At 31.9% G+C, this 26055-nt stretch overlaps 2 protein-coding genes across 2 annotated transcripts; both read left to right on the top strand.

The window, feature by feature from the left end:
- The first annotated feature begins 2363 nt into the window (after positions 1 to 2363).
- On the top strand, positions 2364 to 3490 carry LOC131647059 (ATPase GET3A-like). Its single transcript, XM_058916975.1, has 3 exons — positions 2364 to 2703; positions 2790 to 2905; positions 3061 to 3490. Exons 1-3 carry the CDS (start codon positions 2568 to 2570, stop codon positions 3061 to 3063), a joined length of 255 nt encoding a protein of 84 aa, XP_058772958.1. The 5' UTR covers positions 2364 to 2567; the 3' UTR covers positions 3064 to 3490.
- An 11477-nt stretch (positions 3491 to 14967) lies between these two features.
- On the top strand, positions 14968 to 16462 carry LOC131647058 (xylose isomerase-like). Its single transcript, XM_058916974.1, has one exon. The coding sequence runs from the start codon at positions 14968 to 14970 to the stop codon at positions 16402 to 16404; it is 1437 nt and encodes a 478-aa protein (XP_058772957.1). The 3' UTR covers positions 16405 to 16462.
- Positions 16463 to 26055: the final 9593 nt, after the last annotated feature.

Below are 26055 nucleotides of genomic sequence, written 5' to 3'. Positions count from 1 at the left end.
GGGGAGAGAAAAAGAAAAAAGAAGCAACAACAATTATCGCTTGGGCATTCAAAATAATTACGTAGAGAATGTCTCTTTCAAATTCATTATATTAGTGTTGTAACATTTTCTTTTATTTTTCCAGTGTTTGATGTTTACATATTTCTCTCATACTTCTTCTTATTCTTTCTATTAAATTCTTCTTCTTATTCCTTCTATTAAATTATAAACATAAGAAAAAGAAAACTGATTGCATTTAGAGTATCAAATCCGACATTTATGGTACCATAACACTTTGTTCCTCTACAATTATGGTACTATCAACACTTTGTTCCTTTAATTTGTTACTTTTTTTTAATGTGTGTTATATATTTCATTCTACTGCCTTATAAAATATGATATTTATTATTACTCTTCGCTTCAATTACCAACCAAATCATGCTTGATATATATTTTCAATTTAAAAAATGGCGATGACACAGTTGATAATCAAATTTTCATCCATCAATAATTTATTTTTATAAATTTGTGAAAGAATCATTGAATCGTAGAAAATGGTGTTCTATTTTGTATTTCATAATGACGTACCATTCATTTCTACCAAGGTAAAATATCAATTCCAGTATACCTTCTAAATATAAACAACCTATAAAATTAGAAGGTGGAGAGGAAGGCAAGCATATAAAAGAAATTATTCATGTATGGTTCTGCGGCACAATTTCATTTGTTTCTAATACTTCACTATTTTCTTTTTGTATAATAAAAAAGTGATATCTATAACTTCTATATCAATTATCTTTCACTTAACTCTATATTTTACGACTCAAGACATTAATTTAAATATCTTGCACGTATAATAACTACTACCTTTTCACTTAACTCTATATTTTACGACTCAAGGCATTAATTTAAATAACTTCCACATATAATAACTACTACCTGCAAGTTAAAAGATTGGAAGTTAGACAGAGAGGAAAAAAAAGATATCATTATATTTTTAGTAGAGAGAGAATATTTTTCGTGGAGAGAGGGTATCTTTTGTAGTAATGAGGAGAGAGAGGGAGAGAGAAAAATTTTCATAGAGAGAGTGTATTTTTTATAGGAATGGGGAGAGAGAGAAAATATTTTTAGTAGAGAGCAAGAGATAGTATTTTTAGTATGAAGTTGGATGGAGAGAAAGAGATAGAATATTTTTAATATAGAGAGAGAGAGGGAGAGGGAGAGAGAGAGAGAGAGAGAGAGAGAGAGAGAGAGAGAGAGAGAGAGAGAGAGAGAGAGAGAGAGAGATGGGGAGGGAGTGAGAGTGAGAGGGAGAGGGTGGGAGAGAGGGATAAAGAGGGAGAGGAAAAGAGAAATGGATTAGAAGTTAAGATATGTTGAAAGTGAATATTATATCTTATTTTTATTTTTAATAACTATGTTCAAATAATAATCTACAATATAAGAAAGTTAACTGCTCTGGAAAATACCGATTTGCCCCCTTTCTTCCATGTTGTTCCACGTGGACACCCTCTGCATTCTTTCTCAGCTTCCTTATCTCTAACCTCTTCTTTCAAAATCAACTTTAATTCAAAAAAACTCATCATCTTCTCTTTCTCTCTCATCCTTTTTCACTATATCTCTTTCTTTCTCTCATTTTTCTTCTTCTATATCTCTCTTGATCCATTTTCTTTTTGTTGTTCTTCTTCCTTCTCTACCTCTTTCGCTATCTCTTTTGTTATTTCGGTATCACACCGAAACAAGAATGGTGTTCGAATCGGTTTACGTTGATGCATCTTTTGGATTGAGATTTTAGGGTTTCAAACGCGAATCGGTTTACATGCTTTCATTGATGTCTGATTAGAACGAACAAATTCATATTTGTAAAATTTTTAATTGTATGAATGACACTCACTGGATTTTGTACATTGGGTGTGAAACTTCTATATTGCTAACATTGTGTTTAGGGATATGCGGAGCTTCTAGACGAGTTTATGCATGCAGTTAAGCATAACTATGAAAAGAAAATTCTTCTCCAGATTATATATATGATTTAGATCATCTGTGGCTTTGGTGTTTTGCTTGAATCAATTGTTTTCCTGATTTTATGATTCTTTTGTTTTTTCAGTTTAAAGATTTCGCAAATGATCCCAAATTGACTCTGACTCTAGCTCTGGCTCTGTATCTATCATAGTTTACGGGGATTACGACAAACCAACCTTATTAGTTATTCAGATTTAGCGATAAACTGTAAGTGGGTTACGACAAACCAACCTTATAGCATACTCTCGCTGCTGCTGCTGTAATATCAAGCTGTGGGTTTCGTCGTCAGTGTTTTCGCGGCGGAGACTTCTTTTTCTTCTTCCTTGATTTTTACGTTTTTTGCTCTGTGGTTTCACTGATTACTGTTGATGTTGTGTTGTTTTCATAGGTTGCTAATTATTGTCGGGAACATCTTCATTCAATGTTGATTGAGGAGATTGAAGCTCAACAATCGAGATTGGCCGAAATAAATGAGAGAAATGATTGGCAGAGAAATGTTTATGTCTATTCTTTGTAGTCGGAGAAACATTTTCAGAAACTGTTATCCTATGTCATGTTAAGGCTACATGACAACCTTTGTCTGTGTTTGCATTCCCGAATTTCTCTCGCTTTATGAAACCGAAAGATTGGTTCAAGAACTCACAAAGTTTGAGATTGACACACACAACATCATCATTAATCAAGTAATCTTCGATGATGAAGGTAACGTGCTCGATACATCTATGACATATATGTTTCTTTGCATGTCCTTTTAAATAATGCCCGTTATTATGTTTTTTCTCCTACAGACGTTGAATCCAAGTTACTTAAATCAAGAATGAAAATTCAACAGAAGTATTTGGACCAGTTTTACATGTTTTATGATGACTTCAATATTACCAAGCTGCCACTTCTTCCAGAAGAGGTAAGTTGTTGTGTTCTCGATCTCTTTAACACCGACGCACGATACTAACATGTGGGATTACAATCGCTTAATTCATTTTCTTGACAGGTTAATGGTGTTGATGCTCTGATATCATTTTCAAGACATTTTACAATACCGTATCAACCATTATGCAGTAGTGATCAAGTTAAAAGATTTCTGAAGAAGAATTGGAGAATATCAGAAGAGGGAAGCGCTAGATTTCGGAACTGAGACGGTATCATTTTAAAGCAAAGGTCTTTGTTTTTGTTATCTTGTGTAAATATCGATATCGTAGCGGTGAAGCTGAATTTTACGCTGAGATGTGAGAATGAAAGTGTGTTGTCTTGATCACTTGGGTATAGTTAACATGAAGTTGTTGTGTTGTTTTTGTATGTTGTAGAATGAAAGGGTGGCAAATATTTAATATCTGGTATATACATAACAGTGGTAAATTACTCACCTATAGTATAGCCTTCAAAGGCACATTTATCAAATTCTTAAAGACTTTACGAAAGTTAATGATTGGGCATTGTTAAATGGTGAAACTGTGATATACTTCTATGTTCCAAACTTCTAAGTTTTTCTTTGAACCATACTTTTATGTTTTAGTAATAGTATTTATGTTAAATGGTAGAGAGCTTTACACAAGGACATCTTCTTAAGTATCCCGTAAAAATTGATTCTGATGGGCTAATCAGCTCATTACATGTACATGTTGTTTCTTCGCAACCGAATCTTTTGACTAATACGTTGCAATGACTTTCGTATGTATGAAATTTTTTCTCCACTATTATAATTTTATAATCTTTTGTGAAGTTGAATGGAGAAAGTAGGGTTTTCTTATAAATGTTAGCAGTTGACATTTTCCTAATGTTTAGGTTATTGTTTTTATACCGGAAGTGAACAATAATCGCAACTGCATCAGTTTTGGTATTAAGATCAACAACAGATAAAGCAGACATTATCACCGATGAGATATGCAAATATTGCCAAGACTATAGAGTCAGAGTTACACAAGTTTGAGAACAACCATGAGAATGCTGATTAATGATGATGGTTAACAATTTATGAGTTAAATATCAACCAACGGTGTCGTCGCAAATTCGGTTTTTTGTTGTTGTCAGTCCTATACATGTTAATCATTTGAACCAAACCAGTGTAGTAGTACAGAAGGTTCATAATCATTTATCAGGATTATGCAATAGTAGTAGTTAGCTTCATATTGTTAGGGAATAGTTGAAATAAAACTTACAAGAACTTTGGATTGTGTCATAATGCTAGGTATAAATTAATGTAAAATATGTTATTTACCATATATGGTTTCTTTTAAGTTCAACTATAGTTCAATCTTTTTGCATTTTCACCTTCCAACATCTCCTCCCCACATTTAAAAAAAAAACACTAATTGTTTTTGGTAATGTATTTTTAGATGTCATAACATTGAAATTTCATGTTATTTTTCTAATGTGTATGAAGTTATATTGTGGCTTATGAATAGTTTTTTGTATGGCTTTCAAACTAGAGTTTAAAATGGTTGTTTATATGATTTATATATTTATTTAATACTATAAATGTATCCATATTTTGAAATTTAACTTAATAATAAAGAAAAAATGTATCTAGACAGATATGGACTAAATTTATCAATCTTCAACTGGCCAATTTTAAACATGAGATTTTCTTTGCCCACCTCCCAACCTTCTAGGTCATCTCTGGTGAAAAACCATATATACCCCTGCCTTCGAAAATGCATTTCCGAAATGCAAGAAAAAGGTGTTTTCGGAGATGCATCTCCGAAAGCGCCTTTTTTTTCTTCAAAATTTGTCTTATTTCGGAAATGCATTTCCAAAAATAGCATTTCCGAAAACAGCATTTCGGAAGTGCATTTCCGAAATAATGCGCGTTTTGCAGATTTAGCAAAACAGCCCCCTCCCCCAATTCATTTACCCTAACTCAAGTTCAAACTCAACCCCAGAGAGATTTTGTGCAAACCACTTCTAAGGCTACATCAAAGGCTCCAATAACCTTTCTATACTACATTCAAAAGTCCTCCAATCTCTTTAATCGGTAAGCTTTTCGATTTTTAGGTCTATGATTAAAATTTCTATTATGGTGTTTAGAAATAGCAAAAATTATATTGGGGTAGGTTGGTACTGCTATTTAGGTCGTTTAGAATGATTAAACATAGTTTTGAAGTTGGTTTTTGGGGTCTGCCATGGAAGTTGCAGAAAACTTCTTCGCAGGGGTGTTTCGGAAGTTCATTTCCGAAAACACCTTCATTCCCAGTTTCGGAAATGAACTTCCGAAGTGTATCAGAAATGAAATTTTTTTTAGTTTTTTCTGTTGTCTCGCATATTTATTGATTTCAATTGTTTTCAGGAACATGGCTGGCAACCAAGCACGCATCAGACAGGGTAGAGAGACCCAGGCTGCGTTGGCTAGACGCGAGCGGGCGGCGCAGCTGGCGTCGATGCAGGGACGGGGGCAGGGCCGGGGACGTGTGCGAGTTCCCGTGCAGATGGACGAGGGTACCTCTACATCTGGATCGAGGAGTCGTCTGGCTCGGGTATATTCTTCCCGCCAGCGAGAGGAGGAGGAGGAGGCAGTGACATACTACGAGGGAGAGGAGGTACCGGATGTTGACCCTCCACACGGGGAGGAGGAGGAGCAGGAGGAGGGCTACCCGGGAGGGCCCAGTGACACTACCGTGCTGATTACCTACCACGAGCACGGTGCTCGGCGTATCTGGGAGGGAGATGTATTTTTTATAATTTGCCCGACTTTATTATTTAACCGTTTATAATTTAGCCGTTTATTCAATATTTTCTTAACGGTCTAATTAACATACTTTTTTATTTGTTTTTGTTGTAACAGGAGAGAGAGACTTTGAAAATGGTGAACCACTCCCGGAAGGTTTTCAGTCTGTTTAAACCGAATACTGAGTGGTTTAACGACGCGGTGAGAGCTTCAGGGCTTAGTGGGCTGTGCATGACGGGGTATACCACCATCAGCCACGGCATGCAGGGGGCCTTTGTGGAGAGGTGGAATAGGGAGACGTCTTCTTTCCACTTACCGGTTGGGGAGATGACGATCAACTTGCACGATGTGTAGTGTCTTCTCCACTTGCCGATCAGGGGGACGCTGTTGGACCACTCCCGGATCCAGAGGATCGAAGCCAGTGAGTGGATGGCGCTCTATTTGGGTATGGAGCCCGAAGTTGCTGACTTTGAGTGCATGACGACAAATGGGCCTCATATCTGGTTCACCACACTGAGCGCTTATTTCGAGCACCACCTGGTGGCGGCGGCCGAATCCGAGGAGGAGGATAACGCCCTATTTGTGCAGTATCACCGTGGCTGCGCTCTCCGGTGCTGGTACATGTTTGTGGTAGGCGCTGCACTCTTTGTGGACAAGATTGCAAGGTACGTCGACGTGACCTACCTCCGCTATTTCATGGACTTGACTACCGTTCACCAGTGGAACTGGGGGTCAGCTGTTCTAACATACCTATACCAGAAGCTGAATGAGGCCTTCAACTGGAGGACCAGGCAGTTGACCGGATCCTACACACTACTTACGGTACGTTTCATTTTAATTGTTTCACATTTATTTATGTTTCGTTTTTATTTTTAATACATTATCGTGTTTGTGTTTCAGAGCTGGATCATCTCCTACTTCTCCCGCATCCACGGCTTCCGCGTTGATCCTGGGTACGAGGACGCCATGCCCAGGGCCGCCAGATACGTTCTCCAGAGGGGGAACAATGCAGTGGGACCATACCGTGGGTACCTCGACCGCACGATGCACGATGACGTCACTTGGAGGCCATTCAGCGACTACACTCATGTTGTCCCCTTTGACGACATATCGTTATATTCTGGCTGGTTGGCATGCGGGACCAACACCATGGTGCGGTATCTCCCTGAGCGGTGCATGCGGCAGTTTGGATATGTGCAGATGATACCCAGGTCACCTTTTGAGGCTGCTCCCGACACAGTGACCCGAGTGCAGCTCACTGGCATATTTGAGGATTGGGAGCGTCATGTGGTCCCGAAGGAGTATCGTCGCATTCGGGTCACCCAGGATTGGCACAGTGTGGAGGGCTATGTCACATGGTTCTATCGGGTGTCACATCCTCTGATGAGACCCGACGCTCCCGGCGCTCCTAGGCCAGCACACGAGGAGATCCTGGAGAACCAGCAGGCCGAGGATGACCACGCCATTGATCTCCTGCCGATCTGCCAGCGGATAAAGATGCTTGGGCGGGACGCGTTGGATCGAGGTATCGTTGATCATGGCGGTCCAGAGGCAGTCGCCGTGATGGAGAGGATCGTCACTAATGCGGGCCATGCGGCGGCATACAGGCGGTAGAGGAGGTCTCAGGGAGAGAGGGTTAGGCATACCCAGTAGGGGTTCGGGTTTTTTTTTTGTATTCGGATTATATATTTCGCAAACTATGACTCGGTCTGTATATATTATTTGAATTTTATTTATTATATTCGTATTTTACGTTGATATGTCGTTTGTTTTGTTCGGCTTTTTCGTTTTGTATATATTATACGTCCAATATATCTTTCGTACGGGACTATTAGAAAACCATAAAAAAAAAGAGACTTCTGCATAATTCGGAAATGCACTTCCGAATTACACTAAAATCTGAAAAAAGGTGTTTTCGGAAGTGCATCTCCGAAAACACCCCCCATTTGGTGTTTTCGGAAGTGCACTTCCGAAGTCTGGGAAAATTTAGAAGAAAAAAAATACTTCGGAAATGCATTTCCGAAGCAGGGGTAAAGTGGAGTTTTCGCTGGGGGTGACCCCATATAAAGGTGGGTAAAGAAAAAACCTTAAACATTCATGTATGATAGGTGATTTTAATGTAGTTGTTGGTTCTCAAGAAAATTTTGGTAGGTGTTCTTCAAACAAATTTTGCAATGATGAGTGTTTTAGTTGAACCAATAAAATGAACTTATAAATCTTGACACTACTTGTAACTATTATATTTGAACCAATATGAGGAAATGCGGTGTTTATTTTTTTTATGGTTAAAACGCTACTTCTATTCTTAAAAGTTAAAACTTTTATTTTTTTTAAAGGTACACTAATGATGAATTCAAACTAAAAGAAATTAAAACTGGTAAGAACACATCTTAAGAAGGATAAAATATAATTAGTTCTATCATTGTTTTAATACAGTGGTCTTATCAGGCTGAACTAAAGGAGTCGGTTTTTTTCTCATATATGATTGTTTTTAAATACTCTAACTGATTGGAATGTCTACCTATTTTGTTTTGGATGTGGACAGTGAAAGATGTAGATATGATTTTAAAAAAAATGAGATTGGTGTATTCTTGCTCATTGCTGATCTTGGTCTTTTATTAAAAAATATGTTGTTTCGTAACTTCATATAAAAGGATAATTTCGTCAACTTTTAATAAAGTCAATTAAATTGTTCAAATTAATAGAAATTTAAAATTTTCATGGTTTCAAATAGAAAGAATATACTATGTTATTATATTTTTTATGTCACTTATTTATCTCATCTTTACGACATTTATTATATATAGATATAGAGAGAGATATGGGGGTTAAGATTAAAAAATATGAGAGATGAGAAGTTAAATAAAATACATGAAACATTTAACATTCAAGTTATTAGAAGTATAATATATTTGATAAAGTTTAATTATCTCAATCTATCATTTGTTATGTTAAATTGGTCTCGAGAACATTTTTTTATAAAATCGAAAATATATTTTCAGTACGCACTTTTTTTATTTAAGTTGCACTTACAAAATATCTTTTAATTAATTAGTAATGAAAACATAAAGTTATTGATTAAAATATTTTTTAATTAATTATACATTCAATTATTATTTTTTCAAGGGTACCAGACATTTTTCTATTAAAAATATACATCTGAAATGCGCGTCCATACCAAAACCCGTACATCAATTTTTTTTATTAATTATATATTTAATTGTTATTTTTTTACGGGTACCAAACATTTTTCTATTAAAAAATATACATATGAAACAAATGCGCGTCATGTACCAGAACCCGTGCATCAAATATATTTTTATTAATTATACATTCAATTATTTTTTTTCACGGGTACCAAATATTTTTTTATTAAAAAGTGTACATCTGAAACAAATACGCGTCCCGTACCAGAACCCGTGCGAACGCACGGGTTTGTTACTAGTTTTTTTTAAAGAAACATATGCGAAAACATGATAAAATGCATACAAATGTGTGTAAAAAAAGCGGACATACAATTAAGTGAGTTTAGACGAATATATCTTAGTTTAAACACATTTGATAATTAAAAATAAATGCATATAATTAACTCCTCTTTAATACCTATTTATTTAGTACAATTCATGTATTTTATTTTTAATTTCTATCATAAAATTTATTTAATAAATATTTTAAATTAAAATCAAAATAAAATAAAAAAATACGTTTGCGTTTTGACGCTGTGCACATTAAAAAAGCGGACAAACGGGCACGGGAGTGCCCGTTTGAACGCTAGTAGAATATAATAAAACTAGATGAATACTTTGGCAAGTTTGTCATGTGTCAACTTTTTAGAGTCTTATTATTTATATAATTGCTATTTGAAGAAATATTTCTATAATTATCTTTAATTATTTTTAATATTTAATTAATTATTTAATTAATTCTTAATTACTCATGATGATTAGATACATTTTACATGGCAATTCAATCTCACATTGAGAGATGTAAAATTATTGATATCAATTGGGAATCCAAACATAACAGTTGGGAGAAGCCTAAAACATTTAAACACCTTTTATCTTTCTTCTTAAGTCTTATTGTCATTTCATCTCATAGAAATCTTATTGATTACAAAACAATTCCTAATTATTAATTACACGATTCTTTGCATTCTTCAAGGTTCTGATAGCACATTATCTCATGTTCTGTCAATGCCAATGCTACTAATTTACTACTGGTATCATAATTATCAATCCATTGTGTATTCCAACCAATTTTTGATAAATAATCTTCATGAGCAACTATAACCCTTCACAAACGCATACCACCACGCCTCATGTCGACCACCCTCCGCCATGCGCACAACCCCTCTCTGTCACGGGTCCTTCAAAGACACCACACGCGTCTTCCATTCTGATGCTCCCTCTGCCATACCGACCTCCAACCAAGTTGTTCACCCTAGTCGAACTTTAATTCAATTGGAAAGCCATCATGTTATTTAAATTGGTTAATGTATTCATGAATGTTTTGAATCATTCTAATCCTAATTACTATTATGTATTAGGTTTTACTATAATTAGACCTCTTTCTCAATAAACTCATCCACATGTTTGAGGGCAGCACTGAAAGGGTTCTTACTCTCAAACAATGTATTTGTTGATGTTGTTTTTGTTAGTTAGGTTCGGTAAAGGTTTTTGCTTTACAGGTTTTGAAACTTAATTTTTGTTTGTATGTTTGTTGATTTTTATTTTGTGTCTTTTTTTCTTCTCACCATCCTTTTGATTTAAAGTTCAGAAGAATAAATTGGCCACTACTAGAACGACTCTTGCAGGTAATTCAAAATCAATCACTTATTAACATGCTTCTTCTCTTTAGAGAAATGTTTAAAAACATCACAGAAGATTGAACCAATGAGACTTCTGAATCATGATTCAATTGGTTCAGTTAGTTCAACTACAGTTAGCACGAGTTTAGTAGATTCATTATATGTTAATGGATTTTATTGCATGTGTGGTTTTATCAAAGAAGTGACTTGAAATAGTTATTTGAATTTGTTAATCACCATTTTTTAATGACCTTTTATTTTGGTATATGTTGTGCATTCATTTTTCTCTTATTGTTCTATATATTGGTTTTTTGTTGTATTGATGCCGACGAAGGAAAGCTCGAATACGATGCTGACGAATCCTTCTTTGGTAATGCAGTTGAACATGCATGAGCAATCATTTTTGCATTCAAGAACAAGTTTCTAAGAATTTAGAGTTGTAATCAATTACATGCTTAATCTTTCATCTTAACATGTAATCAAATCCATATTTTTCAAGCTATAAAGTTTATGTATTGAAAGAAAAAATTATTCAAATGAAGCCCTTTTGAGGATACTGTTTGTTTTTATTTTTTTTAGAAATCAATAAAAACTTATTTATCAACCTATTAATGATATATGTACATATTATTTTCATGATTGAATTTTATTTATTTAAAAATATTTTCTAATTTAAACTCTTCTCATATTATTAAAAAATTTACTATATATTTGAAGTCGTATCACATTTTTTTCCACCTAAATAATTTAATTAAAATTAAAATTATTTATATTTTTCACCCTCAACCTATTTATAAAAATGATGTATATCACAAAATTTACTGCATAAATAATGTAAATTAAAATCAAAATTAAATTAAAAAATACATGATTATATTTTGACGCGTGTGTATTAAAAAAGATGACAACCATGCCCGTTTGGAACATACATTTATCATCTTCATTTTAATTCTACTAATTGTGTCTAAATAATATTATTTTAAAACGACATATAATAAAAACCTCATAAAAAAATATATACACATTTATTTTTTTCTGCTGTGCGCATTAAAAAAAACTGAACTACGAGCAAGGATGGAGAGAAAGAGAGAATATTTTTATTAGGAAATGGTAGGGAGAAAGAGAGAATGAGGGAGGATATTTTTATTAGAGAGAGAATATTTTTCGTAGAGAGAGGGTATTTTATGTAGGAATGAGGAGAGAGATAGAGAGAATATTTTTCATAGAGGGAGTGTATTTTTTGAAGAAATATGAGAGAGAGAGAGAGAGAGAGAGAGAGAGAGAGAGAGAGAGAGAGAGAGAGAGAGAGAGAGAGAGAGAGAAGAGAGAGAGAGAGAGAGAGAGAGAGAGAGAGAGAGAGAGAGAGAGAGAGTATTTTTAGTATAGAGTGAGAGGTAGTACTTTTAGTATAAAAGGGGTGGAGAGCAGAGAGAGAATATTTTATAAGAATGAGAGAGAGAGAGAGAGAGAGGATATGGGAGAGAGATAGATAAATATTTATAATTTTTTTGGATAGGTGCATTAAAAGGGTGAACAAATGACCACGAAAGTACATATCACAAAATTTACACAAAAAATATCCTTTCTATATTTTAACGTGGAAGAGAATTTTTTTTAAAAAAGCGAGAGAGAGAGAGAGAGAGAGAGGTGAGAAGGAGATGGAGAGCCAGAGTGAGAGGGGGGGATAGAGTAAGAGGGAGGGAGGGAGGTAGAGAGAGAGAGAGAGAGAGAGAGAGAGAGAGAGAGAGTAGAAGTTAAGATATGTTGAAAGTGAACATTATCATCTAATTTTTACTTTTAATAACTATGTTAAAAAAATATTATTTTTTAAGGGACATATGCGGAAATATAATAAAGTACATACACACATTTGTAAAAAAAACTGAACAACGAGCAAGGATGGAGATAAAGAGAGAGAATATTTTTATTAGGAAAGGGTAGGGAGAAAGAAAGAGAGAATGAGGGAGGATATTTTTAGTAGAGAGAGAATATTTTTCGTAGAGATAGAAGGTATTTTTTGTAGGAATGAGGAGAGAGATAGAGAGAATATTTTTCTCAGAGGGAGTGTATTTTTTGAAGGAATAGGAGGGAGAGAGAGAGAGAGAGAGAGAGAGAGAGAGAGAGAGTATTTTTAGTATAAAAGGGGTGGAGAGCAGAGAGAGAATATTTTATTAGAATGAGAGAGAGAGGATATGGGAGAGAGATAGATAAATATTTATAATTGTTTGGATAGGTGTGTTAAAAAGGCGAACAAATGACCACGAAAGTACATATCACAAAATTTTCACAAAAAATACCCTTTTTATATTTTAACGCGGAAGAGAATTTAAAAAAAACGCTAGAGAGAGAGAGAGGTGAGAAGGAGATAGAGAGGGAGAGTGAGAGAGGGGGATGGAGTAAGAGGGAGGGAGAGAGAGAGAGAGAGAGAGAGAGAGAGAGAGAGAGAGAGAGAGAGATTAGAAGTTAAGATATGTTGAAAGTGAACATTATCATCTCATTTTTATTTTTAATAACTATGTTAAAAAATATTATTTTTAAAGGAAAATATGCGGAAATATAATAAAATGCATACACACATTTGTAAAATAAGAAAAACGGACATACGGACACGAGTTAGACAAACATACACACATTAGACGAATATATCTTAGTTTAAACACATTTGATATTTTCAGGTGATGTTATTATATAATTCATCTATTTTAGTTTTAACTTCGATCACAAAATTTATTCAATAAATATTTTGAATTAAAATCAAATTAATATAAAAAATACGTTTAGTTCTAAGAAGTTATTATAATCTATTAATTTAGTTTCTAATTATTATCATTATATATATTATTATCAAACATACTAAATTTTATATAAATTCAAAATTATTATTATTAATTACATTTTTAAAAAAAATTATTATATTTTTATTTAAAATTATTCAATGAAATATCAAAGAATTTAATTTTTTTGAAATTTACAAAATTTTGTAGAGTTAAACTTCTATTATGAAATTCTCCTAGACAAAAAAATAGAGAAAATATTCATTTAGAACTGAAATTTCAAGTTACCATGGAATGTAGATATTCATTTAGAACTGAAATTTGATGGAGAGCTGTCATATATTGTAGGTTTGTAAAAATAAGAACAATTTAAAATTGATATTTGATGGGAAGCTGGTATAAATTTTTGGTTTGGAAAAATTGAGTAATATCTAAAAAATTAATGTTATTTGAATTGGAAAATGATTTTATTCAAGTGTAGTTTTAAAATTAACTCATTTGGATTCTGAGTTTTGTTAACTCATATGTATTCACGGGTAGATGTAAACGTATCTATGAGATACCAGCACTAGACTATTCATTTTAATATCCAGCTTTTAAATATTTCTCTCGCTGTTCATGCTTAAAAGTTGGTGTATATTATTAGCATATATTTGTAACTATGTCAATGCTAACCAATTGAAGAATGAATTCGAAATTTGGAAAGGATGATTTGGTAGACATGTGATACGGGGACCTCACACGGATTTCTTATTAATTTATTTTAAAATCTAATGGTTCAAATTCATTCTCATATAACTTATTCATTCTCATAAGATATGATCGCAATAATTTAGCATAATAGACCAAAACCAATGTGGTATCAAAAATTGAGACAAAAAAATATAAGGTGAAAAGTGCAAACTATACACAAGCAAAATTGATGTCAGATTATATGTCCAAAAATATATATTTTGATAATTCAAACTCGCTCTCATATATTGGAATGTCTCTTTAACTATCAATTAAGTTATGATAAAATAAACTACTTTCATTGTTCTAAAAATTATAACTACTAGAGTTATTTTCTTAACTAAATACTATAATTTCTTAAATTATTTTCTTGATTAAAAATAAATATTATCACCAAATATCTTTTATTTCTATTGGTTTTGCATGGAAAATAATTTAAAATATCAACAAATTTATAAATCCTTAATAACTAATTTTAATGTTCGTAATTTAATCGACGAAACTTTATTGAAAAAATAAAATATAATTAATTTACAATTTAATATCTAAAAAATATATATTTTTATTTAAAATAAATTCTAAAAAATTGAAGTTGGGAAATTCAATTAAATTTTTTGTTAATATGGTAATTAATTTTTTTATAGAATGTGAGATAACTGATTTTGTTTTCTTAAAAAAACAGTTTTTGTTTTCTAAAACAACAACTGTTTTTGTTTACTAAGAAAAAAGATTTGTTGAAAAATCTTACCGAATAATCTTATCTGGAAACGCGTTTAGTTTTATGTAAAAGGGAAAACTGAAATAAACTTCAACGAAAACCGCGTAAACAATTGGTCTTAAAAAAGAACTATTACTAAATGAGGCTTGCATGCATATTTCGTGTTATTTACTTCTAAAACAAACATATTATTATTTATTATTTATGGGATCAGTATACCATAGTTTAGATTTCAAACTTTATAAAGAAATCTCATAAGAAGTTTCGTAAATCTATGATGATGAAATTTGGGAAATTATCACTGTTGATTAGTTTCAGTGTTTTCTGTTATGTAGTGATTGCTATACCCGAGACTTGTCCTGCTGCTAATGTTGGTAATTGCGGTGATTCAGATGATTGGGAAGGGGAGTTTTTCCCTGGCATTTCCAAAATTAAATATGAGGGGCCTTTGAGTAAGAATCCACTTTCATTTAAATGGTATAATGCAGAAGAGGAAGTTCTTGGGAAGAAGATGAAGGATTGGTTCAGATTTAGTGTTGCATTTTGGCATACATTCCGTGGAATAGGTGGTGACCCATTCGGTGCACCTACCAAACATTGGCCATGGGAAGATGGTACCAATTCATTAAGAATGGCTAAAAGAAGGATGAGAGCGAATTTTGAGTTCATAAACAAACTTGGTGTGGACTTTTGGTGCTTTCACGATAGGGATATAGCACCTGATGCGCCGACTCTTGAGGAAACAAATGCAAACCTGGATGAAGTGGTGGCTCTTGCTCAAGAGCTTCAGATTAAGGGAAAAAAGAGTGTTTTGTGGGGAACAGCTCAGTTGTTCATGCATCCTCGCTATATGCATGGTGCTGCTACTAGTTCTGAGTTAGAGGTGTATGCATATGCTGCTGCTCAAGTGAAGAAAGCCATGGAGGTGACACATTATTTGGGAGGAGAAAATTATGTTTTTTGGGGCGGCCGTGAGGGTTACCAATCTCTTTTGAACACAAATATGGAACGAGAGCTTAATCACTTGGCTAGATTTTTTGAAGCTGCTATTGCACACAAAAAGAAGATTGGATTCAATGGAACACTTTTAATTGAACCAAAGCCACAAGAGCCTACAAAACACCAGTATGATTGGGATGCTGCAACTACAGCTAATTTCTTGCGAAAATATGGACTTATAGGGGAATTCAAACTTAACATTGAGTGCAACCATGCCACCCTATCTGGCCACAGTTGTCATCATGAGCTCGAAACTGCAAGAATTAATGGATTGTTGGGTAATATTGATGCAAATACTGGTGATCCTCAAGTTGGTTGGGACACGGATCAGTTTCTCGTAGATATCCAAGAGGCAACAATGATTATGCTCAGCGTTATCAGAAATGATGGAATTGCACCAGGCGGATTCAACTTTGATGCCAAATTAAGGAGAGAGAGCACAGATGTTGAAGACTTATTCATAGCTCATATTGTAGGAATGGATACAATGGCCCGAGGCCTCAAAAATGCTGCCAAGCTAGTTGAGGACGGTTCTCTGGCCGAGCTTGTCCGCAAGCGATATCAAAGTTTTGATACAGAAATTGGGGCTCAAATAGAGGCTGGAAAAGCTGACTTTGATTTCCTTGAGAAGAAGACCAAGGAATGGGGAGAGCCAAAGGTTGCTTCTGCAAAACAGGAGCTAGCTGAGATGATCTTCCAGTCTGCTATGTAAAAAGCAGCATCTAGCTCTGCGTGGAAGTTCTTTAGGATCTCGGGTACTCCGACTACACAATTCACGAGCTCTAATTTTACATCGATGATATATATTGTAATAAATGAGTTTATAAAAATAAATGATACACAAACAATAAACAATAAGATGTGCCGCTATTTTTTTAAATAATAATGTCAATCCTTTTAAAAATTATATTTATAAATTTAGAAGATATAATATTGTTATTCATAAATGTTTAGACTCTTTGTAAAAGATCAACTGCTTCTAGTCTATAACAATATATAAAGGGGATACACCATTTTGGTCTGGCTCATTTTTATTTCATTATTGCTCTTTGCGTAACTACTCTTTTTTATTTTAATATTTAAAATAATTTTTACTTTTAATTATAAATTAAAAAACTTTAAAAATAACTACTTAAAAAAACTAAAAAATTTACGTGAGAAGTTAACATAGAGCGGCTAAACATATAAAACAGTATATAAACACATAATCGTATGAAGAAACAAAAATAAAAGTGGAGAGAGAAAAAGAAAAAAGAAGCAACAACAATTATCTCTTGGGCATTCAAAAGAATTACGTAGAGAATCACTTATTAACATGCTTCTTCTCTTTAGATAAATGTTTAAAAACATCATAGAAGATTGAACCAATGAGACTTCTAAATCATGATTCAATCGGTTCAGTTAGTTCAACTACATTTAGCACAAGTTTAGTATATTCATTATATGTTAATGGATTTTATTGCATGCGTGGTTTCATCAAAGAAGTGACTTGAAATAGTTGCTTGAATTTGTTAATTACCATTTGTTGATGACCTTTTATCTTGGTATGTGTTGTGCATTCATTTTTTTTTATTGGTCTATTGATTTTCTGGTGTAGTGATGTCGACGAAGGAAAGCTCGAGTACGATGCTGACGAATCCTTCTCTGGTAATGCAATTGAACATGCAGGAGCAATCATTTTTGCATTCAAGAACAAGCTGCTAAGAATTTAGAGTTGTAATCAATTACATGCTTAATCTTTCATCTTAACATGTAATCAAATCCATATTTTTCAAGCTATAAAGTTTATGTATTGAAAGAAAAAATTATTCAAATGAAGCCCTTTTGAGGATACTGTTTGTTTTTATTTTTTTTAGAAATCAATAAAAACTTATTTATCAACCTATTAATGATATATGTACATATTATTTTCATGATTGAATTTTATTTATTTAAAAATATTTTCTAATTTAAACTCTTCTCATATTATTAAAAAATTTACTATATATTTGAAGTCGTATCACATTTTTTTCCACCTAAATAATTTAATTAAAATTAAAATTATTTATATTTTTCACCCTCAACCTATTTATAAAAATGATGTATATCACAAAACTCGAAATGTCATTAGTAACTTTTTAAGATTGGAATCTGGACATATTCATTTTAAAACAAAATCACTTCATTAAAGAGACACCCTTATTTTTGCCCAAAAAAAAAACAGTCTGGATTTCGATGTTCAGATATACCCTCATCTTCTGGATATTGAAATCCGAAAACACCAAGCAGGAAAACGAAGTTTACATAACCTTGCATGTATGGGTGTATTCATGATCATAACACCAATATTGAAAAACCTACCAAAATCTCCTTACATTCGCATTCAAGATTTTTCCTTGCAAACATTATTCTACTGTATTTAGACATCAAAATGCGTAAAAGGAAGATAGAATTACATGTAATATACATGTATTCCATTGATCATTAATGAGAAAATCTGTTTTACTGATTGTAGTTATGGCGCACCCTGATGTCCTCACCAAAGCTACTGCATCTAAAGATGTTAAACTAGGTGATGTCTAGTTTAATGTTGGAAAATTATTTACCAATGAACAAAAGTTTTTTTAATGTGAACATATGCTTTAATGGGTCCGCACAAAGGGTGTCAAATTAGGATTTGACATTGTTATCGGGAGGTTGAATTCTAATTCTATAAAAGACAAGCATTTGTTACGATGAAATGCGAATGGAGTGGCAATTATAAAGAGCCTATATGTAAGTTGAAACGCAATGCCACCAAATCGAGGAAAAGTGGATATCCTTTTAAGTTGCGCGAGTACCACAAGGCGAATAATACATGGATGTTTAATGAGATTTGTGGTACACATGACCATGTTTTATGTCACAATTTAGTCAGGCATCCAATTGTATGTCGTTTGAATTCTGAAGAGAATAAACTTGTTTCTGACATGACACTGAACATGGTTAAGCCCAAAAACATATTATCCACTTTGAAAGGAAAAAACCCTAAAGTGTATCAAATATTAAGCAAGTATACAATTTTCATTCCCGAAGCAACACATCGATAAAAGTTTCGAGATTTGAAAGGAAACAAATATTGAAGTTCTTGGATGATGATCATTGTGTATCTAGGTACAAAGTGTGTGAGTATATAGGTACAAAGTTCTTGGAATCATCTTGATTCCATCAAGTTGTTTAACATATTTCTCATTGTGTTGATAATTAATTTAACACATAAGACCAACGAGTAGATGCTTCCACTTTTGGAAATTGTTGGTGTTACGTATACATAGATGACCTTTTCAATTGGGTTTGTATTTTTGGAAAGTAGAAAAAAGGATTAAGTTACGTGGGATTTGGAACTATGTTGAAAGACCTAGAAAACATGTCACACGTGATTTCCACCGATCAGGATATTGCACTAATGAATTCAGCTGTAAAAGTGTTTCCTACATCATTTACTTTACTGTGTAGGTATCATTTAACAAAAATTGTAAGAGGTAGACTTAAGCTCGCGAGAGGGACCAAACAAATAAGGGGTAAACACAAGAAAATGGTCAAACCTAGTGTGATATTGAAAAACATGATGGATGCCTAAAATATCATCATAAATTCTTCTAATGAAGAGTTATATTTTGAATATGTCATACAATTCATAATAGTGTGCACGAGATATCTGAATTTCTTGAAATATGTTGGAAGCATGCTTTAGACCCGGTGAAGGAGAAGACTTTTTCTATTTGGATCGATTAGGTTAGACATTTTGAAAATACTATAACAAATACAATTGAATATACTCATACTATAGTGAATAACTTGTTGAGAAATAGTAAAGGGGGTTAGTGTAAGGGTTGGGAATCCATGAACCAAATGATTAAAAATTAGCATAATGAGATACTAATATCATTTAGTTGCAGCATTGCTGAATTAGAACATAAATTTAAAAACAAAAATCTTTATACACAATTGGTCGATAATATATCTTAAGCGAGATTGAACTTTATTTTTCACGAAGTTGTCAGAGTAGAGAAAATAGGTCAAGATATCTCCAAATGTGGTTCTACAATTAGAAGAACATCCTTTGAGTGGACAATTCATCTACAAAAATTCTAAAACTTGGCCAATTAATTTTTTGGATAGAATGAAAGAGTTTACCAACTTGAGCGATATTGAAAGACAGTCAAATCAGAAAAATTCAAAGGAGTAACCATCCATAGATATAGATTTAGGTGGTGATACATATTTAGATGCATTTTAGTTTTATCTTACAAATTATTTAGGTGGTGGCATAATTTTTGTATGTAATGTTAGTTTTTTGTTTTTACTAATGTAATTCAGATACATTTTGCATGTCATAAAACTATTTATGTTTGTTTGTTAAAACATGGTATGAAGTTGGCCTCAATAAGGGTGAATCTTAATTTCAAACTCTGGAAAAATCTCATGTGTTCTGAAAATGGGGTGAATTCAAATTTCAATATTTGCACGATCCTCTTTTTTGTGTTATTTTCGTACATAATAGGGTGAATTCAAAAATTGGAATCCAAACAAACCCCTGAGACATGATAGCTTTTGTATAGTCTATATTGATCTAAAAATTTTAACAAAAACACACTAGAATTAAAAAATATCAGTATATCGCATTTGTTTACTTCAACAGCGTGATACCTACTTTTGAATTTAGGGTCACCGAGGACACCCATTTTGTAGATATGAAATCCAAACTGGAAAATCTCTTGTATTACTTATACAATCGAAAAAGTGGTTTGTTGAATGTAAGTGTGAGTGATTAAATTCCCACATTGCCTATGAATGGGAGGAATGTTGGATTTCTTAGAGAGATGACTCATTCACCTATCGCCTTAAGGTTTTTGGTTGAGATGTGATGTCTCTCTCTCTCTTGTGGTTATAGAGAATTGGTCTCGTTGATGCTTCCGACTTTCCCGGAATCCCCAATAATGGTATCAAAGCCGTGGTTTAGCTTGGTGGAGGAGCGGTAGCTAGATCTGGTGTTGGATCCTATTATTGGATGTGGGGTACTCACACTTGTGGGGGAGAATGTTATATGCGAGTGTGAGTGATTAAAGTCCCACATTGCCTTTGAATGGGTGGAATGCTAGCTTTATAAGAGAGAGGACCCATTCACCTAGCACCTTGAAGTTTTTAGTTGAGATGTGGTGGCTCCCTCTCTTGTGGTCCTAGAGCATTGGTACCGTTGGTGCTCCCGACTTTCCCGAACTCCCCAACATAGTTAAGATCGAGAATCCTTTACCCTCAATTGTTAATGAAGGGAAGATGAAGTTCGGTAATTTTGAGCCGAAGAAGAATGCAAATTTAAGTGTTATGTGGAGTATAGTTCATTGTTACACAACTAAGGGTCCAACCGAGGTGGGTGCGATAATTGTAAGATAAACCAACGTTATTATGAAGATGTTGAAACTTCTTGAACCATTTGTTAGTGATGAAATGTTATGCTATATTTAAGTTTATACATTTCTATGTAATGTTATGTATTTTGTGTATGTCATAACAAAAATCTATGTTAAGTTATGATTTTCTTCATCCTTTGTCAGAAATTGTTTATGTTTTTGTGATAACAAGGTAAAATCCAAATTTTGAAATCTAGATAAATCTTTTAAAGTTGATTTTTCCTGGTTTTGAGATTGGGTGTGTGGTGGTTTGTTGAGACGCGTTCAGATTTCAATTTTCGAATGTTGTTAATCCGAATTTCAAAATTTAGACATATCATCTATACCTATATATAAAGAGGATACAAGAAAATGGGTTGGCCTATTTTACTTCCATATTTACCCTTTAACTACTACTAAAATCTCAAATAAATTATTTTATGAAATCAACCATACACATCCTAAATGATAAACTGTCCAATATAACTTCTCACGCTACTACAATTGCCATAACTACTTTCCCTATTTCATAATGTATTGCATATTAATATTCTCTCTCTTTCTCTCTCACTTTGGCTAGTCATTCGTATTTCCCTCCTCAATGGTTTTTTTTAATTTATAAATTAGCACTTTATATAGTTTAACATAGAATTCCCTTTTGATTCATTACTACAACATAAAGAATCGGTCGATTAGGACATTTTTAATTTGTCAATAGAGTTCATTTGTTAATTTTATAGATTTCCTATTGCTCTTATGATCAAGAAGAAACAAACACTGCGCTTATGGATGTCGTCAAATGTTCTCTGGTATTTTTTTTCTTTTTATTTCATTTTCAAAAGAATAATGAATTCTCTAGGACATGTTTATTTGTTTTGAAAATCAATTTCAGTGAAATAATAAATTCATTGGTATATGTTTCTTTTTTCTATTTATTTTAATTTTAATTTTAGTTGAATAATTAATTCTCAATTTTTTTTTTAATTTGTGTTTAGGGATGTGTTTGTATATTCAACAAGTTGTACATCGGAACACAATAAAAAATTACTCTACATAACTATGTATATATGCACTTATGTGGTAACAACACAATCCACTGGATATTTATTCAAAACTATTATTGTTTGTTTTATATCTTTATTTATTTTTGGTTGATTTTTAATAACTCTCTTTTTCCATCTCTCTGCTCGATTTCTTCTTTAAATTTACCTTTGCTTTATTGTTTGCTATTTTATTTTTTGTTTTGCAAACAATAACACTATTTTGTTACAAATAATAAGAGTATGGTATATATTAATTATGTTTGATGCCTTACACAATTTATTGGACATATGCGTCTTAATGCATTAATTTGGTAAGTTTCAAAGTCAAAAACATAATTCAATAAAAAAGTGACAATGAGGCAAAGAAGATGATGTACATAAAAATCAAAGAAGGAGCGGGGAGAAAACCGAGTGAGAAAAATTGAAATCCAAGACTAGACCATGTATTCTAATGGTGACAGAGAGAATATAGATACACTATTTCTTATTATTTTAATTTAATTTAATTCATGCAATGTTCTTTTCCATTTTTAATGCATGTGCTTATTATCTATAAACTGATTTGTAACCGGCTCTCTAATTTTCTTTTCTGTAGAATTAATTGACTGGTCAATTTAATGCTAGGGTAAATTAAATATTCAATACATAAGATATTTTTATTTTTATTTTTTTTAGAAATCAATAAAAACTTATTTATCAACCTATTAATGATATATGTGCATATTATTTTCATGATTGAATTTTATTTATTTAAAAATATTTTCTAATTTAAAGTCTTCTCATATTATTCAAAAATTTACTATATATTTGAAGTCGTATCACATTTTTTTCCACCTAAATAATTTAATTAAAATTAAAATTAAAATTGTTTATATTTTTCACCCTCGACCTATTTATAACAATGATGTATATCACAAAATTTATTGCATAAATAATGTAAATTAAAATCAAAATTAAATTAAAAAATACATGATTATATTTTGACGCGTGTGTATTAAAAAAGATGACAACCATGCCCATTTGGAACATACATTTATCATCTTGATTTTAATTCTACTAATTGTGTTTAAATAATATTATTTTTAAATTGACATATAATAAAAACCTCATAAAAAAATATATACACATTTATTTTTTTCTGTTGTGCGCATTAAAAAAATTGAACTACGAGCAAGGATGGAGAGAAAGAGAGAATATTTTTATTAGGAAATGGTAGGGAGAAAGAGAGAATGAGGGAAGATATTTTTATTAGAGAGAAAATATTTTTCGTAGAGATAGAGGGTATTTTTTGTAGGAATGAGGAGAGAGATAGAGAGAATATTTTTCATAGAGGGAGTGTGTTTTTTGAAGGAATATGAGAGAGAGAGAGAGAGAGAGAGAGAGTGTATTTTTAGTATAGAGCGAGAGGTAGTATTTTTAGTATAAAAGGGGTGGAGAGCAGAGAGAGAATATTTTATTAGAATGAGAGAGAGAGAGAGAGGATATGGGAGAGAGATAGATAAATATTTATAATTTTTTTGGATAGGTGTGTTAAAAGGGCGAACAAATGACCACGAAAGTACATATCACAAAATTTACACAAAAAATACTCTTTCTATATTTTAACGTGGAAGAGAATTTTTTTAAAAAAAAGCGCGAGAGAGAGGTGAGAAGGAGATGGAGAGGGAGAGTGAGAGAGTGGGATGGAGTAAGAGGGAGGGGGAGAGAGAGAGAGAGAGAGAGAGAGAGAGAGAGAGAGAGAGAGAGAGAGAGAGAGAGAGATTAGAAGTTAAGATATGTTGAAAGTGAACATTATCATCTCATTTTTATTTTTAATAACTATGTTAAAAAAATTATTTTTAAAGGAACATATGCGAAAATATAATAAAATACATACACATGCACATTTGTAAAATAAGAAAAACGGACATACGGACACGAGTTAGACTAACATACACACATTAGACGAATATATCTTAGTTTAAACACATTTGGTATTTTCAGATGATGTTATTATATAATTCATCTATTTTAGTTTTAATTTCGATCACAAAATTTATTCAATAAATATTTTAAATTAAAATCAAATTAATATAAAAAATACGTTTATGTTTTGACACTGTGCACATTATAAAAAGCAGACAAACGGGCACGGGAGTGCCCGTTTGAACGCTAATTTTAATAGTGATCGAATACGTTGATTTTCAAAAATATCTCTAAGAAGTTATTATAAACAATTAATTTAGTTTCTAATTATTATCATTATATATTATTATCAAGCATACTAAATTTTATATAAATTCAAAATTATTATTATTAATTACATTTTTTTAAAAAAATTATTATATTTTTATTTAAAATTATTCAATGAAATATTAAAGAATTTAATTTTTTTGAAATTTACAAAATTTTGTAGAGTTAAACTTCTATTATGAAATTCTCTTAGACAAAAAAGATAGAGAAAATATTCATTTAGAACTGAAATTTCAAGTTACAATGGAATGTAGATATTCATTTAGAACTGAAATTTGATGGAGAGCTGTCATATATTGCAGGTTTGTAAAAATAAGAACGATTTAAAATTGATATTTGATGGGAAGCTGGTATAAATTTTTGGTTTGGAAAAATTGAGTAATATCTAAAAAATTAATGTTATTTGAATTGGAAAAATGATTTTATTCAAGTGTAGTTTTAAAATTAACTCATTTGGATTCCGAGTTTTGTTAACTCATATGTATTCACGGGTAGATGTAAACGTATCTATGAGATACCAGCACTAGACTATTCATTTTAATATCCAACTTTTAAATATTTCTCTCGCTGTCCATGCTTAAAAGTTGGTGTATATTATTAGCATATATTTGTAACTATGTCAATGCTAACAAATTGAAGAATGAATTCGAAATTTAGAAAGGATGATTTGGTAGACATGTGATACGGGGACCTCGCACGGATTTCTTATTAATTTATTTTAAAATCTAATGGTTCAAATTCATTCTCATATAACTTATTCATTCTCATAAGATATGATCACAATAATTTAGTATAATAGACCAAAACCAATGTGGTATCAAAAATTGAGACCAAAAAAATATAAGGTGAAAAGTGCAAACTATACACAAGCAAAATTGATGTTAGATTATATGTCCAAAAATATATATTTTGATAATTCAAACTTGCTCTCATATATTGGAATGTCTCTTTAACTATCAATTAAGTTATGATAAAATAAACTATTTAAATTGTTCTAAAAATTATAACTACTAGAGTTATTTTCTTAACTAAATACTATAATTTTTTAAATTATTTTCTTGATTAAAAATAAATATTATGACCAAATATCTTTTATTTCTATTGGTTTTGCATGGAAAATAATTTAAAATATCAACAAATTTATAAATCCTTAATAACTAATTTTAATTTTCGTAATTTAATCGACGAAATTTTATTGAAAAAATAAAATATAATTAATTTACAATTTAATATCTAAAAAATATATATTTTTATTTAAAATAAATTCTAAAAAATTGAAGTTGGGAATTTCAATTAATTTTTTTGTTAATATGGTAATTAATTTTTTTATAGAATGTGAGATAACTGATTTTGTTTTCTAAAAAAAACAGTTTTTGTTTTCTAAAACAACAACTGTTTTTGTTTACTAAGAAAAAAGATTTGTTGAAAAATCTTACCAAATAATCTTATCTGGAAACGCGTTTAGTTTTATGTAAAAGGGAAAACTGAAATAAACTTCAACGAAAACCGCGTAAACAGTTGGTCTTAAAAAAGAACTATTACTAAATGAGGCTTGCATGCATATTTCGTGTTATTTACTTCTAAAACAAACATATTATTATTTATTATTTATGGGATCAGTATACCATAGTTTAGATTTCAAACTTTATAAAGAAATCTCATAAGAAGTTTCGTAAATCT

This window comes from Vicia villosa, linkage group LG2 (assembly GCF_029867415.1).
Source record: "Vicia villosa cultivar HV-30 ecotype Madison, WI linkage group LG2, Vvil1.0, whole genome shotgun sequence".
Classification (NCBI taxonomy): Eukaryota; Viridiplantae; Streptophyta; class Magnoliopsida; order Fabales; family Fabaceae; genus Vicia; species Vicia villosa.
Note: the sequence above shows the minus strand (reverse complement) of the source record. Positions and strands in the feature narration are given on the sequence as shown.

Bases quoted from the DNA above. Each gene is read 5' to 3' on its own strand.
- LOC131647059 (XM_058916975.1), top strand. From the start codon at position 2,568: ATGACAACCTTTGTCTGTGTTTGCATTCCCGAATTTCTCTCGCTTTAT. The intron at 2,704-2,789 runs GTAACGTGCTCG...TTTCTCCTACAG, and splicing joins AGTAATCTTCGATGATGAAG to ACGTTGAATCCAAGTTACTT.
- LOC131647058 (XM_058916974.1), top strand. From the start codon at position 14,968: ATGATGATGAAATTTGGGAAATTATCACTGTTGATTAGTTTCAGTGTT.